At 34.5% G+C, this 17,508-nt stretch overlaps 1 protein-coding gene and 1 pseudogene across 2 annotated transcripts; one reads left to right on the top strand and one right to left on the bottom strand.

Moving 5' to 3' along the window:
* Nucleotides 1-1,165: 1,165 nt before the first annotated feature.
* On the bottom strand, nucleotides 1,166-7,125 carry LOC138324960 (E3 ubiquitin-protein ligase XIAP-like; annotated as a pseudogene).
* A 1,544-nt stretch (nucleotides 7,126-8,669) lies between these two features.
* LOC138324924 (baculoviral IAP repeat-containing protein 7-B-like) lies at nucleotides 8,670-16,567 on the top strand. Of its 2 annotated transcripts, XM_069270187.1 has the most exons (8): nucleotides 8,670-9,149; nucleotides 9,463-9,620; nucleotides 11,271-11,646; nucleotides 11,913-12,038; nucleotides 12,446-12,484; nucleotides 12,774-12,886; nucleotides 13,424-13,463; nucleotides 14,986-16,567. In XM_069270187.1, the coding sequence occupies exons 3-8, from the start codon at nucleotides 11,352-11,354 to the stop codon at nucleotides 15,201-15,203; spliced, it is 831 nt and encodes a 276-aa protein (XP_069126288.1). In that variant the 5' UTR covers nucleotides 8,670-9,149; nucleotides 9,463-9,620; nucleotides 11,271-11,351; the 3' UTR covers nucleotides 15,204-16,567. The 2 variants fall into 2 exon arrangements, with proteins under 2 accessions (XP_069126288.1, XP_069126280.1); XM_069270179.1 differs by lacking the exon at nucleotides 9,463-9,620.
* Nucleotides 16,568-17,508: the final 941 nt, after the last annotated feature.

The raw sequence follows: 17,508 nt of genomic DNA, 5'->3' as shown, positions 1-17,508 counted from the left end.
GAATAGAAAGATTTGGCACGTATGCTACTTGTAAAACTATATAAAACAACACTTATGGATATGCTTAGACAACTAAATATAGGCAAATACCAAATTATAGAATTTGCCCTAAACGCCCAAGCGGTCGTAATGTTGCATTTGGAAGGATTTGGTATCCCTATAAACCCTAACATATCACCAGACAGGAGCCTCTATTTTGCTACAATGGCAACTTGATTTTTATCACAAATAGTATCATTGTCTTCTGCATCCATCAAAATCCGTACATACTAGTGTAGAAAAAACTCACAACGGATAGATATCAAGTAAAAATAAAATAGATAAAGTCGCTCTTCTTTTCTCAGCTACACATGCCCCCATATATACAAAAGTTATTCATTGTTTTCTTTTTATCACATCTTCCATACAAAGTAAATATGCTAGATATATAGCAATAACAACTGTCATTGTCCTTTATAATATGTAATAATATTGTTTGTCCATGCATGAATATGTTAAAATGCTCATTTACTACATGAACACGTATTTAAAACAGTTCAGCCTAGGAATTAATAAACAAGCAAATGGAATCCCAGTTAACAAATTCACTGCTAAAATTGAAGCATTTACTAATTTGAATGTCCATATCATTCAAGTAAAACGTCTCTGGAGTGATTTTCATACTTGTATATATTGGCCCATAGCGATAAAAATACACACTTATCTCCTTGCTAATTGTTTATATACTACTAAATTCGCTCCCAATTCATTGTCTTTACGAAGAGGTTACGCGTCTCAATAATCAAGCATTATTTGACACTTCTTACTCCATCAATTCATGGTGTATTTTGATTAAAAGACAATATATAAATAAACCAAATAAAGCATTGTCATATTTAGTTATACATATACATGCATATCATATGTTTAGGTATCCCGCTTTTCATTGTGCATCTCTCTACTTTTGATATGTTGCATCTAGAGTCAGCAACCAAAATATTGATTTATGGATAATATTAACGTACTAGTACAAAGTGTATTACGTCTAAGTTTCAACATAAAATTGATTTTCGGGACTTATCTTACTGGTTGTTATATCATGTTAGTTGACAAAAGGATTTGCAATTTGCAAAAAACGAATGCAAGATTTGTTTGTTTCTTTTTCTCTTTTTTTCCATTTTCACTTTTTCTATTTTTCATGACATTTGGGAATTAAGTTTTAACTTTGATCACATTACGATAAGTAACATTTCACCCGATTTGTGATTTGCTCGCGGCATACCGGGCATTTTGACACCATTGCTGAACAATCCATGCAGCATATGAGATGTCCACAGGGAAGGAAGGTTACCTTTACTTCTTCCGACATACAAATCTTGCATATCAAACGTTCGACCCTTCGTAAATGAGCTTCGTCGTCTGAAAACAATGAATCACTAAAAATTTAACCAACGGCCACACAACTAAGACGACAAAAAACAATATGGTATTGATCAAAAATATTAAAATGTAGATTATGCCGTGAGTTATCTATCATAAGTAAATTCCACAACGTAATGACTTTAAGATTGGTTCCTGCATAAGGACGCTCAATTTTGGTTCTCTGCTATTTTTTTTCTTTTTTCTATTCTTTTCACCCTTGGGTTGTATCAGTTATAACCTTTGCAGTGATATAATTGTAAAGTATCTTACAGAGTAAGTGTTAGTCGATTGTTGTTATTTACCTCATCTTGGGAAATAACTCGAAAAAGAGATAAGTATTTTATCATCTAGTACCTTGATTGGTATCAAGGCAATGTTCATAACCTATGAGACAAACAAAAGCAGCACTGCCGAGAACTAAATCATCTTTACGCTGTCCATGTGACTACCAACAAATATGATTGCGGAGAATAAAAATTAGATACAATGAAAAAATATTACAAATAGAATATATTTTCACACTTACCGGGATTATTGACAGCTACAGGGTAATTGTACTTGGTAGTAGAAACTGCTGGAACGTTCGTCGGTAAGGGATTTACCATGTTTGGAGATGTATCATTTGCCCTAACTTGTCCTGCGGTTTCCAACCTCAACAGCTGTTCCAAAATGTCGTCTTCTGTAGGATTCCTATCTCCTTAAATGATGATTTTATTTTTTAATAAAGTATGCATGAAGAGAAGAAACTCTGCTGATTGCGGGCACATGTCAAACTGTCACATTATAGCATCCCTGCGACATTGCGAAGAGCGACAGTACGACAATGCGCCAAGCGACGGTGCGAAGACCGAAAGTGTAATTGTCGCGGGGTCAGTGCAACATGGCTGACATAAGTCACCATAACTACAGTATGGTGTCCATCTTTAAATGTTTCATAAGGTTGTCATCTATGTAAGGTCTTCCAGTATGGATATTGCGAGCTTTAACAGGGTCTTCAGAAGCATACGCGATTGCACTTCGAAAAGTCTTTATCGCGAAAGAAAGGACCAACGAAAATTCTACGCTATGAAGAAGACAGAAATACCGTACATAGTTCTTAAGACATGGTAAGGAATATCCATATCACACTAATAAAAACACGTTCTATAAAGGTATGCGGCGACAGGAAGTTTAAATTGCGAAAAAAATATGTATGCACCCGATTTTCCATCATGTCTCATGTATAATAATACAGACTTGAGAGGGCTTTGATCTTTAGATAAAAGCTTTCCTGGTATATCGACCCGATATCGAGTTCTCACATTGATAAATATTCTTAACAACATAAGAATGCCCGTTATGAATTGTCACGTTATCCTTATCTTTTAAAATTATAAAAATCTATTTAGACCTTGTTTGTTTGAAACAAAACTTTTAAGTAAATATAAGTAAAACACATAACACATTCAACGCAAATAAAAATCAGACTGTCCATACTGTGTATTCCTTGATGAAGAATTATATTCTGATTCAGAAAAAAAAAAATTAAATCGATTTCAATAGTATCCTTTCATAAATAGGGTTCAAGGCTGATAGTTCGATTCATGCTATGATATATACCTCTGTTTCTTGTTTATTGTATGGACAGCATCAGAGATTTTTTTTCCTTTGTAAACCCCATTTCTGTCAGATTAGGGTACGTTATTGCTTCATTTGAATTTCTTGGCAGAGTTTGTTCTGAAACAAAAACAAAAATGTTCAAAGTCAAGTTTTTCAGTGAAATGTGCTCATAGGTTTTGATATAGTAATTTACTTACGCATTGACATTCCAACAGGATACTGTTACCATGGATACGGGAAAAACCGAAGCGGACGCCATTTTTGAGCAAAACGAGATAATCAAGCGCTCGTATCATCATTCCCAGAAATTCATAAAAACAAATAAAAAACATATTTCCTTGAGGGTCAATGATTTTGTCATTCCCTGATGTCGACTGTCACCGCAAAGCCTTCTATTTCGATAGACATCTTTGCAGCTACCACTGAAAACGCATGCCAATATTTTAGTAGCAATAGATAGCAGAACATGGGCCCATGCTGTTACTATTAAACGAAAATACACTTTTTATCAAAAACTGTTTGTTTTATAGAGATTAACGGAGGATGAAGGACGTCCGGACAAAGATCTGACTCCGATCGTATAATGATGTTTTAAACATCTATTGTCATCGAGTGCCAAATGCAGGATATATAACCTCAAACCTCACTTTCGCTTGACTATATTATAAAAACATAAAACTCGAGAGGCTCATGTTACAAAAGAGGTTAAACAGCATCAAACCGTACCTCGCACTTGAATATTTTTAGAATCATTGTTATATACAAACATTATACACAAGTATGAGATTAAGTGTATAATGTGTGGCTAGATCATAAAAGCTACACTTGACCCCTTACGTGACATATGTAAACAAAAAGCATATTGATATCGGGCACATGATCAAATACACACAGATAACAACAAGACAAAGTCATGTGATATTATACCCAGTAAACATAGGGATAATAAAAATGTGCTGCATATGGCTGTCAACGTAACAAACGATAGACATAAGTGAATACAAAGTTGTGCATAATGTTATATAGAATAACAGGGTTTAAAGACATAGACTTACCGGCAACGTTATAATCTTCGATGCTTTTGTTCTCCTGAAATAACAAAAGTACGTTTTATTGTTTTATGTTCTTTTCAGGTTAATATTTTACTCATATAAGGAAATTTGAAACAAAATTATATCTGATATTCATTTACCAGAGCTATTAATAGCATGTGCTCATATTTGATTATTCCGGGTACGTGATGATAGTTATGATAATAGTCACAATAGCCAGATAATAATTAATGAAATGATTTTATTTTTTATTTATTGCAATATACGTCAACCTAGATTAAATTGAAAAATACGTTAATTATCTAAGTGATGTGGTCTGAGTTTGTGACCATAATATGGTCATATCCAGTGAATCTTTATATATTACCTGGTAAAACAAATCTAATTGAAATAGCTCAACAATACGCCAAATTAATGTATTATAAAACGAAAGGATTTACACGTACATAATTAAGCTGCATGTATAAAACTTATATTAGGGCTTTTCGCGCAAGAAATGCTACGGTAAAAAATGTTATTGACTGTTTTTTCCTGTATACAGTATATATATATAGATATTATTGTGACTGCACGGATTCATCACATCGTTAGTCCATGATCGTTTTGGGTGGGGTATGCCATTTCGCTTTTAAGAATGAAATACACTTCCGGGTAGGTACCTCCATTGACTACTTACCTGTTTAGCTAAATGTTATGAATAAATGGATATAAATACAAGTCTAATATAGCAATGCCGTCACTAGCGTAACTATGACCGTCTGCAATATATGTACATTTTAGTTACGCATTTACCACATTTATTTCAATAAATGGCTACCTTAGGTAGATTTGTACGTTCATAAATAAATAACATTTAGATATACCGACTTGTATAGGCCATTTTGGCTCTTCCAGTACGAGATTGACAAAGTCTTTTCCCTTGGTCTGTAGCGTAAAGGGACAATTCGGTTGCCATTTAATATGCTCCATGCATGGTTCATCCTCATCTTCCCAGTCGCAAATGGTCACCCCACACCAAAAGCACACCACGACATCGCTATAGCCTTAAAATAAAAAAAAATAAAATCATTATTTTAGCCAACAAAAAGGGAAGAAAATATACTAACATTAAATAGTCCAAAAATAATTTTAACCTTTATAGAAGAATCCAGCGTCAGCCATTTGCTTTGGAGTTTGCGTACGATGAGTCGGCCATTTTGCAAAAGACGACATTCTCACTAACAAAGATGTATATTTTGGAAAACTTGGGCGAGCAAATTCTTCTCTGTTCTCGGTTAATTGTTTTTTCAGCTCGTGTGATGTATTGCGCCGTTTGGAACGCTGTCATTTTCTTTCACCTCCAAGTTCGCAGTTGCCATTAACGATCGTAAACTCGTATCCAGGCTTTCGGAAAGAAAGTGCTGCAGAACTTGACTTTTCGGGAGCAGAAACTGGCACATTTGAAGGAATGTTGTCTATAGAAATGGTTTCAAAATTATTTGAAAGTGATGTGATGTTTCTTCGCTCGGTTTCTTGTATTAATGAATGCCGATATCCGTTTTGGTCGTAGAACATGTGATTCTCATGTTCGTCTTCTGTGGAGTTTGCAAGAGAAATGTCGACCTGATGCGTTCTCTCTTCAATAAACTCTGGATCGCAACCTCTATAACGTTGCTGTTCATTTCCGAATACTATTATGGAATTTCCCAGAATCTGCGGACTAGGTGTTGTATCAGGATCCTCTGGGCACGCCCTTCCATTGGTAATAGGATGCCTACCTTCTGTGCAGTTTTCACTTGTAGACAGCTCCTGAATGAATTCGCATTCCGGGGAAATTTCTTTATGAATGCGAATAGGATCTTCATTTTCACACCAATGAGAGTATCTGCACCCACAATGAAAGCAAGCAGTTTCGTCGTTATTCCCAGTGGCATAAAATCCAGCTGTGCCAAGTTTAATTGCACTTGGAGCCTGTTTGTTTGGGAATCGCCTGTAAGATGACAGTCTCATCAGGTAACTTGAAAAGCAAACTTCCGGATCTGTAGTCGCTGTACTTCCCTCTTTAGCAATGAATTTGAACGCTTGTTCCAACGAATATTGCTGCACAGGATAGACCTGAATGGTTTGGAACACAGAATGATTATACGAATAACTGTCTTTCTTTTCTGATTGTAGATACAGTGCTTCTTTCTTATCAGCTTCAGTGATGTGTTTAGCCAATATCCCTCTTTGACATTTTATTAAGATTTTGTCTGTCTGAACTGGCAACAAGACATGTTTCAAAAACTGTTTACGAATATCACACACAGGTAAAACATCCTCATGTACGTCGTTTTCAGAATATACACGTTTTATCGTTGTTTGGATTTGTGTTTCTCGCATAGTTACTGCACTCAGATGATTTTGGGATTCCAAAGTGGGTTTGTTCTGTAAAGGGATACGGTTCTCCTTAATGAGGTACTCAGTGCTTGTCCATGTAAAAAAAACACATAACATATGTTTGCTTTGTTGGCCACTTATTATATCTGATTCTTTACTCAAACAAATATTTTTATATAACTTTCCCCTTTGAACAAATTTTGTAACATCTCTGTTGAGGTAAGGCAAAGCTTTTGTGTTCCTTTCTCTTTTCTGTAAATGTCTCAGTTGTATATTGCCATATGTTTTATGTAAATTCAAGTGATATTTCCTTTCGGAACTAATTGATTCACCACCATGACATTTGCCAATTTCCACATTAAAGAAATCCACTCTCCATGAAAAAAGCTTTGAATGGAGCAAAGTTAAAAATGACATATGTTGTTGTAATCCTTCTCCGTTAAATAATATCACAGCTCTCGATGCCAACACACAAAAATTGAATTTAAATTGTTTACATGAAACAGATGTACGTGTCGATAGTAGAATCAACAATGTCAATACTACCATCTTGGTTTTACAGAATCAAAATTATATATATATTTTTCTGTTTTTGAGTTTTCTTACTCAGCTTACACAATCCGACGTAAAGTGATTGAGTTAATTAAGTAGTACTTCCATAGCTATCACACCACTGTCTTCTTATGCTACAACCTAATAAAATGCACGACAAAACAGAGTGGTACGATAATCTAAGGTCAGATTTCTTTGCATATGTGCATATATACACCAGCCCAATGGAGGTCATATGGGTAATCTGATATACCTTTGTCCTATGGAGTAGCATACCAAATAGGGTTATATATATAGCACTACATTTAAAAATATTGCGTCAGTGGAAATTTTCAACTGATTTCGTTATATGGCAATTTGCCAAGTGAAAATCATTACAAAGGGAAACAGGTTAGTACAGGTATGTATATATGCATGAACACAGATTCAATAATCTTATCTTCCGTGAAGGTGTTGCTTGAAATTAGCTCATAACACAATCCTAAATAATTTAAAAACCTGCTTTAAACATGGGAAAACAGCGGATGCTGAGTGGACAGGTGATACCATTGATTTAATATCACCTAATTTATGTGCGTGACCTTGCCAAGGTGACCCTAGGATGTAATCATCTTCACCAGGTCATGTCAAGATCAACATGCAGTTCGAAACATTAATCTCAGACTATCAAATCACGAAAAATCCTAGTTTTCAGTAACAATATTAAAGTTTACGATGGCCGACAAGAGCCTGGCACAACTATATGAAAAAACTGTAACGCTTTTTATCATGGTACAGTTTTTTCACATGTTTTGTACCATAAATGGTACAAAAACATATTAGATTGTATACATCTTCATGGAAAAACCTCCAAAAAACAATTAGTCAAATACGATAATGTTGGTAACTATTTTTCATTTTTATACCGGTTTATTTAACAGTTCTAAGCCCCAAGTTACACCCGAAATATAGCACAAAAGTTTCGTTTCTGTTTTTCCTCAAAAGTGTTAACGACATTTTACGTTTGTTGTGACGCCTTAACCAAACCGCTGCTATTTGGGTCAGCTCTGGTCATGGTGTTTGACAACAACATTCCAATGCTCCTTTCACATCTTTGTGTACCATGGTTTCACGTATTTTTGTACCACTGATGGGACAAAAAAAAATGTGAAAGCTCAGACCCTTTCACATGATTTTGTACCACTGATGGTACAGAAAGATGCAAAAGGCAAGTCGTTTCACATGTTTATGTACCATGCTTTCACATCTTTTTATACCATCAGAGGTACAAAAACAGTACAAAAGAATTAGCTTTCACATCTTATCATAATCATGTGAATGTAATCTTAATTTTCCAGAAATGTTCATAATCTTTTTGTAACGCACACATGTTTCACATGTTTTTGTACCATATCGTGGTACAAAAAGATCTGAAAAAATCTATGCGTTACAGTATTTTCATATCTTTTTGCCAGGCTCTTGTCGGCCATCGTAAGTTTTTAATGCTAAAATAGAACAAATGCTTAACTTGGTCACTGTTACCTACTTTTTGAATTATTCATCAGTTTTCTGAACTGAACGTTTATTTAAATGGAAAAACTGAAGAAAAAAATATCTCTTTTCTAATATGTATATACATTTAAATTGTTTACACGATTCAAATATCTTAAATAAGTAGCATGGCTTAACACCAGTGTTAAAGTGTAGTTAATAAATCAAAGAGAATCCAATATAGAATGTGTGTGACCGCCATAATCAATATTTACTACGCTGACTAATACTACATTGTGATTATAACATTACGTATGTTCCTGTTCCTCACCCGTTAAATCGCGTATCAGCTCCGATCTAGTAAAGTGTGCCAAAGTCCTAATATCATGTGTATTTGTTCTGACTATGTTCATTTTCAGTTATGAAAATAACTTCCTTGTAATGAGACCGTAACATATCTAACCTGTACATGTGTACCTTGTATAAATCTTGGCATATCGCCAGTAGTAGGGTTGCACTCTATATAAATGCTGAATCTAAAGCTAAATATGTAATAACGTCCAAACGACGCCTTGCAGGTGACAATACAAGTTTGCAATGATTTGTGTTAATTTTTAAGATGACTTCATATTCTTTAATATATTTTTACGCAAAATTGTTACGGACAGGCAGAGCGCATACTGTTAATGTGAATTTAAATCATCTTACATCTTATCGGTAAGTTATTTCCACAATATTACTTATATCATACACCTTTTTAATGGACATACTAATTGTATTTAAAATGCAATCTAAAGATCCTATGTTGTAGTGTATGATTATGCTAATTTTTGGTGATTTTTGTCATACTATAAAATATTGGAATGGGGTTGTAACAATTCATCACACTTACAAAAGGGTTGTTTTTAAGAAGAAAAAAGCGCCCGTTCTATGGTGCATCCATATCATTTATTTACAAATCTTTCTGAGACCCTTTTTTATTGCTTTTTATGCTTAGAGTGTTTAAAGTTCATGTATTCTTTGTTTTAAGTTGATCGTGATATACAGATTATGCAACTTTTGATAACACGGATGGGGTCGTAAAGTGGACGGAAATAGTATTCGGAGAAAAAACATGAACGGGCAGGTGCATGACCATGGATTTTAATGTCGATGCCGGCGATCAAAAACCGGCCAGCGAATTGAAAGGTGAATAGATAAACAACTACACTACCTGATTATCCATTATCTGTAACCGATAAACTTTAAAGGGATTTTTGTAAAAAGTTGGTGTAGAATAGCCAAGTAATGTGAACAATAGAATACAAATGCCACCTGCTTTTAAGTGGATATGGTGATTTAACAACTCGAGGAAGCGATATCACCCGTGGCTGAAGAGTGAGTATTATTATTATTATTTTTTTTGTAAAATTGACGTTTATCGGTTACTGATAATGGGTGATCATGTGGTGTAGTTATTTAGTTGTTCGCTGTTCACCTAGGTTGATACATCACAGTATCCACCTGTAAACAAGCTGATAATATTAATCGAATAGAGAAAAATACCATATAACTATATTGTACTTAATATTTTAAAAAATCACACAAAAATGCACACACAAATATTGTCAGGATCACATTGGTTGCAGTAAACGGCTGCCTTCCGTCACATCTTGCTAAATAATGACGTCATAATAGATTTTATTGTATGACTGCTGCTTTTGCTGTCTTTTGATTGGCCGATACGCTTCTCAGAAGTATTCATCAACTGCGATATCAACCCCGAAATCGGCGGCGAAAAGCACGCGAGGTTACTGGACTCAGTCCAGATACCTCTCGCGAGTCCAGTAACCTGTGTCAAAAATAGATCGAGGAAAACTCCCTTGAGATGTGACGTCATAATCACTTTTAACGTCGAGTCGTACCCAAATATAGCGTAACGGGAGTTTCCCTCATTCAATGACGTCGGGACAGTCTATTGTGACGTCATTATTATGGCGGAAGGCAGCAAGTTTACTGCGATCAACGGTTATCAACAGAAGTGAACTGCAAACTTCAATTTATGGAAAACGTTCAAGAATGCCAGACGGGCTGCAGTTGATACAATATTCCGGTTCTACCAGTCAGTGAGTCTACACCGTTAGCAAGGAGCATTTGGATATTTACCATTAATACTACATGTAACTACTTTTGTAAACAGAAAGTTTGCATATACCATCCTGTTTTTGTAGTTAATTCTTTTTGAAGAGCCGGGTAAATATATGTAAGTTTCATATAATAAAACAGTTATCGACCTATTTCAGGTGGTCCGGCCTCGGGATATATCACTTACTCGGGTTGATAACTCACCGTATCCACCTGAAAATAGGTCGATAATTGTATAATATTGGACGTCATGGGGAAAAACTCCGCTATAATTGGGTACAACTTAGACCTGTTGGATCTTATATCAGCCCCGAAATTACTTGACGTCACAACGCAAGGTTTCTATATTTATGTGCGACCCCGATCTTATTGAATCTTATATCAACCTGTGGTGAAGTCATAATGCATTGTTTGAAATTTTCTGGTTGATATCGTGTTGTATCCAAGCGTGAAGATGTAATATCAGCCAATCAGGAGCGAACAAAACACACAGTAATAAATCAATAACCCAATGTGTGATTTACGGAATGTATTGTCAATGAAATCTCAAGACAAGTCTGTCCTCCAGATTATCACAAATGAATATTTCTTGCACCGGTACATCAGTTCTGACCAAAATTACACTGGCATTGTAGAATGATTTCTGATACATTATGTATGTCTGTCTTCTTGTTACAAGTGTTTTTAATTATTGTACCATGTTGTGATTTGTAGGTTGCCTCCTAATTAGCCCTGGGCGTCACTTTTTTCGGTCGTGAAGCACCAACATCTGAATTTTACCACGCTACATAGCACATGGCGACATCACCACCACCACTTCAAATGGTGCCGACAGGAGCAGGTTTTAATGTAAATGACTTGTCCCATACGTTATCCAGACTGCTCAGCTTCCAAAATTTTCCTGCTGAACACTACACTATTTTTCTGACGAAGCTTGTCAACTCAGGACTTTACTACACTTCGATTGGAGACTTAGTGTGTTGTTTTTACTGCGGGGTTAAGCTACATGTTGCAGACCTCACGGAACTCAGCAATGTAAATGACATCCACAGGAATCTTTCCCCTGGCTGTGGTCATGTCTCCGATGTCAGTAAGTCTCAGCATAGTTTTTTTTACCTGGACAGAAAATGTTAATATGTTTTTTTTAATCAGTAAGTTTCAATAAGATTATTGTATTTAGAATGTAATATTTGAAAAGTTAAAGAATTGTTTTTATTAGGAGCTATAGCTATACACATGGTTTAATACAATGGAACATTACAACGATAATTATGCCTGTAACTCGAACTCACAATATGTTGCTCTTTGGTAATATGCATGTGTGCGGCAACTACATGGTAACTGTATGTATTTCAGACGTTACATCTACCCTCGCATTTCCAAAGTTTCTGATTGGGAAAAATCGGCTTGGAAGCCTGAGGAAATCGGGCATACCTGAAGATTTTGCGATGGACCTAGCTAAAAATGGATTCTTCTTTGATGGTAAGAGGTTGCCTTTATAATTTTCCGAAAATACATTGGATTTTTTCAAAGAAACGGAGTCACAATAATTATTAAATTAACAAGGTAAGAGAAAAATAATCCAATCCATTATAACGTTTTATATATATTATTGTGTATGCTGACCATCTCAATATAAATTACAAACAAAACAATAATGAAAAAGTAACATACATGTAATTTGTTCCAAATTAAGAATAAAAAGTATACCAGAGACTCTCTTAATTGTGCTATGCATAACTGTTGCGAATAAACGCAGTTCTTGTAACAAGACTGTTTCATTTTCCTATAAATCGACTTTTATCTGGATTTGCATTTCAATAATTGATTTTATGACGACAGAAAATGAAAACAGGAGTTCATTCTTATGATTGTGTTGATCATTTTAGGCGAGAGAGACAAAATCCGATGTTTCCACTGTGGGAAAAGTAAGTTCTGACGAAACGAATTCATTTCCTTGCACATGAACGTGAAATCGTCAAATGACAAGAAAGTCAAAATTTATTTGAAAAATAATAAATCAACTCATCCTCAGATGACAACTGAGGGATATAAAGTAACAAACATTTATAGTTATGTTCTAATAAATGATAACCTTTGTAAATACAATAATATGCTATTTCACTGATTTTAAACACGAATAAATTGCACAAAATATTAGAACAACAAAAATGGGAATTCCCATATTGCTAACGATATTCTTCTGTGTCTTCACAGAGTTTAAATTAAATCGACGCAACGGCCTTGTACTGTTGTACCAAGAACACACAAGAAAGTCACCCAACTGTTCCTTCATTAAGCAAAAACCCGTCCATTCTTCCATCGAATGGGTAAGTAGTATATGTAACGTCCGTTATTTTTTAGACTTATCAATTGGGAATTACGGTGGCATATTAGGACATAACATGACTCATTTAGATATGTATCTAGTTTGTACAGTATGGGATTTTATAGGCAAGGTAAAACTAAGTACAGTTGGATATCTTGTATGAAAAAGCTGTCCGTCTGATTTAAAGTATATACAAGATAGAAAGGCAAACGTCCATCATACTTTAAGTACGTTATACTGTATTGTACGGTGATTGTATATTGCGGGTGTGTGTGTTTTTTATGTCAACTTTAGTTTTTTGGGTTTTTTTTTATGTCAACTACCTACCATTTTATTGGCTATTTTGTTTTAACTATTAAATGATAAACACTACATGATGATTTTTTTCCGAAATAGTGTATTCACCACATTAATGGGCGATACATTCAGAGATAGTGTTTCCAAATTTAACTTTATCTGGAAAACAAATTGACAGGAAGAATCATCCTTAGTATAACCCTAAGTTTTATAATTTTGTTATGATACTGTTCTCTTTCAGGCATTAGACACCGCTCACGAAACATTCAATAGTGAAATACGTAAGTTTGTTCTTCTGTATCAAGTGGGTTTCAATATAAATCTAGTTAGGATCATGAAAATGTAACAAAAATAAACTGAGAAAGAAGAAAACTACGGTTAAATCAATCGTTTAAATTACTTTGACTCAAATTGTAGCGCTTATCAGTGCATTAATTAACTGTTATCATTGTAACGTCACCAATGCCGTGCCAACGTTCACGGACGATTGTTATTGAAATGAATGTTCCGTCATTGACGATAATTAGAGGTTATTATATGACAATTTTGATATCGCACCCTTTATCAGCCCGAGACCGCCATATCAGCCCAAGGGCCGCAGGCCCGAGGGCTGATTTCAGGTCAAGGGCTGATAAAGGGTGTGATATCAAAATTGACATATCATAACCTTTTTATCACACATTTTGAAAAAAAAAGAGAAAGAAGTTTTAACCATTAAAAAAACATGTATTAAAACGTGTTGATCGACCGATATTCCACTGGTCATAATGTAGGCCAATTTAATGTTGAAACAGTGGAAAAACTTCATTACATGTACATGTATATGTTTTTAACAAATGCATAATCCCCGGTTAAATGAACGAGGTGAAACATAAATTTTAAGCAAAATTAACAAGACCTTATTGAAGGCTAACTATCACTTAAAAAATGATAATGTTCAACAAATTCCGGCAAAGCGGGTTCATTTCAGAATGATCAGTTTTACAACGGACAGGAATTATGAATTCGACGGGAAAATTAAACTACGCGTATTAAACTGTCTAATTTATTCCTGCGTCTCTTCTTGTTGACAAACGCGTGTCGTTGATTCTATTTATACCGAATACATTCTTTTTGTGTTATAATTATGTGAATTGCGATGCTTTGTTTTCGACACTGTGGACAAAACTCATTTCAACCTGATTTTCCTTAAGACAATATCTCCAGTAAAATCATCATGAAACAGACTATTTATGATTTCTGATATCTTTCTCAATACGTTTATCCGAGAGCTATTTTGAAATTGAAAATTGTATCCGTTATTCAACTTATCGTCTGTAGGAAACTGAATCGAAGCGGCAACTCTAAAATTCGGAGTGAAAACCCAGGATGACGTGATATCAGCCCGGGCCGATAACTGATATCAGCCCGGGCTGATATCAAATTATGACGTCATAATGCCATATCAGCCCGGGCGCTGATATGACGGCATGGACAACACTAGTATCGCATGGGCAAAACGTTCATTATCAAAGACAAAAGTCTGATAATGAATTGTTTATTATCGAGATTTTATTATAGAATTGCTATCAGTTGCAAATTTAAGCATTGAACTGCATTCAGTTGGCAATTATGGGAGTAAGAATTCAACATGAAGCGCTAGCTGGCATTCATATTCCTATAACTGCCAACTGAATGCAGTTCAATCCTTAAATGAATACCGTTACACAATATGAATTATGTTTGTATAAAATAAAAGTGAGTGCATGTTTACAGGAATTCATCTTTATTTAATGAAATTTGTTTGGGTTTTTTCTACCACAGGTCCCCCATCGAGCGCAGATATATTGCTGGAAAAAGCGGAATGTAGGTCACGACTTATGTGTGCTATATGTAAGAAGAATGAAAAGAGTGTGACATTTCTTCCTTGTCAGCACTCATGTTTGTGCAAGGAGTGTCAATATCAAATGCAACCAAAGTTCTGTCTCATTTGCAAAAAAGCTATTAATGATACCTTTCAGTATAAACTGACGAGTCTTTAATGACCAGTTTTGAATGAAAAATTAAAGGCCCACTACCTTTCCGATTTTTTTTTCTTACAAACAACAGTAACATCAGAAAATGTCTATTGATGACATAAGATGTGGGTACAACATAAAAAATAGAAAGATTGCCTCCGTAATCTATGTTAACAGTGAAGATTCATTTCACTGTTTTGCCGTCTGGCGCATTGATAGTCAACCAAGGCGCGGTAATTAGGAGGACGGCTGGAAGCATAAAACAACACATGTTGTGAAAATAATTTTTTACTTTACTTTAATTGAATTATTTAGAAGGTGATGAAGAGTGTAGTGCATGTATCCATGGTATGCTAATAACTTTTGTGACTCTGCAAACTTATAGATTCTCATTTTTTAAAACAAAAGTCTTTTTAGAAAGGCAGTGGGCTTTTTTTGATCTCAAGCGAACAAATAATTGTTTGCATTATTAAGCCAAACAATCAGTTGAATCTTATTATGAAGTAACAAAGTAAAAAAACGTATTACTTTTTGCCACATTATGCTGCAACTGTATTTAATTTCGTTTTTGTTGATTTCGTGTAAATATAATATGTGATGTACATATATGTTTTATTGTTCATATTGAGCATAGTTTTATGGCATTACTTCGAGACAGAAGTTATTAAAACGACAACGGAATTACATAGATACATCGGATATATCGGCATGTTAATACACTGTTTAATAGCCCACTATATTTTAATGGCAAAATCTAAATTGTTATTGATAATGATTTGAAGGTGTGAACATACTATATCAATAGCCTAAGAGGTTAATTATGACAGTTAAAGGTAAGACTTCCGTTAAAGGTACAAGTAAAGTGTCTTAGTTACAGTCATCATCGGTTACAGTAGGTTTATGACTTTTAGAGCTCTATAAATTTATTGAAAGCCGTTTTGGTTTGGGTATGCACATGGCGGGCCTTCGATTCTTGAAGTACTTCAGAACGAAACATGATTTACGTCACTTTCGAAAAGAAAAATGACAAACGCGGAGTAAAAATGCTGATGTTCAATTAAAAACCCCATAATGTCGTATATGGTGTAGTGTCATTTCTCACAGATGAGTTGATATATATGAATGCGAGAATTTCAACATACAGACATGTATAAGTATTTGATTTGAGGCATGACATTCAAAAAGATATCTTTTGGAATGCAATGTACTAGAGTCACCGTTATATTTGTGTTTTTTTGTTTTTGTTTTTGTTATTTTACAATATGTTTGTTATTTACATATGCTCTTGCATTAATTTATTATTTTACAATATGATAATATTTAATATTTTACGGATATTTTGATATTTGTTATTGTGAATCAGATATATCTGAAATAAAATGCCCTAAACAGTCATAGTTTTCAATTGTATTATTTGCATATTTATTCCCGCCTCTTTAGAACTATATATGTTTATACAAATAGCTCTAAATATCAGGGTCATATGCTGTATGACTGTCATAATGTTCATGAACCGTTTTTTAAATCCATCTGTTTTAGAAAAACCTATATTCAATGTAAGATTTAATAGAAACTCTCACTTTCTGACGCATATGTGTGTGCATCTGCAAATTGCCATCCACGATATTACAAGTGATGATATCACTGTAGAGAAGCACTGATCAATCACAGACCTCCAGAGACGTACTTAGACGTTTACAAAGACTTCAACTTTAAATTCTTCTTACTTCCATGCCATCCTCTAATATCCAGGGGCTCCGACCACTTACGATATCTTCACCCCGGGACTTTATCATAGTAAAACTGAAGGCAGTTCAGGATAACAAATCTGAACCAATGACAGGCCAGCAAAATTTACACATTCCATGGGTGAATATACTGATAGTGATAGTAACCCATTAGTGTGGCAGCTTGCATGCCATACCAATATCAATTACCCATATATGATATTTCCTGATATCCAATTTAGCATCTTTTAACCATTTTTGATGACGTTGCTGTAAAAAAGAATTCCTAGATGATCATTTGAAATAATCTATATATGTAACAATTAGTTGATAAAGGTTATTTTCACATCCATTCATCCTTTCAAAGGCTTAAAATACGTTGATGTATTTGTAAATGACAGGTTTCAACAAAAAGGTTAAAGATGACATATTATCATCAATAGGAATTGTTTATATCACAATGTTGTTATAATGGTTGTAACGGAGATCCTCAATTAGTAAATTAAAAATAATTTGTTGATTTTATATATCTAACCATAAACCCATTCACTCGTTCATAGCATTTCGTCTGTTCCAACAAGAAGATGACATACATCATCAAT

The sequence above is a fragment of the Argopecten irradians genome, chromosome 1 (genome assembly GCF_041381155.1).
Source record: "Argopecten irradians isolate NY chromosome 1, Ai_NY, whole genome shotgun sequence".
Lineage (NCBI taxonomy): Eukaryota > Metazoa > Mollusca > Bivalvia > Pectinida > Pectinidae > Argopecten > Argopecten irradians.
Note: the sequence above shows the minus strand (reverse complement) of the source record. Positions and strands in the feature narration are given on the sequence as shown.

Excerpts from the sequence above, each read along its gene's own strand:
- LOC138324924 (XM_069270179.1), top strand. The coding sequence starts at position 11,352 with ATGGCGACATCACCACCACCACTTCAAATGGTGCCGACAGGAGCAGGT. Across the intron at positions 11,647-11,912 it reads TGGTCATGTCTCCGATGTCA|ACGTTACATCTACCCTCGCA; the intron begins GTAAGTCTCAGC and ends TATGTATTTCAG. Across the intron at positions 12,887-13,423 it reads TCCATTCTTCCATCGAATGG|GCATTAGACACCGCTCACGA; the intron begins GTAAGTAGTATA and ends GTTCTCTTTCAG.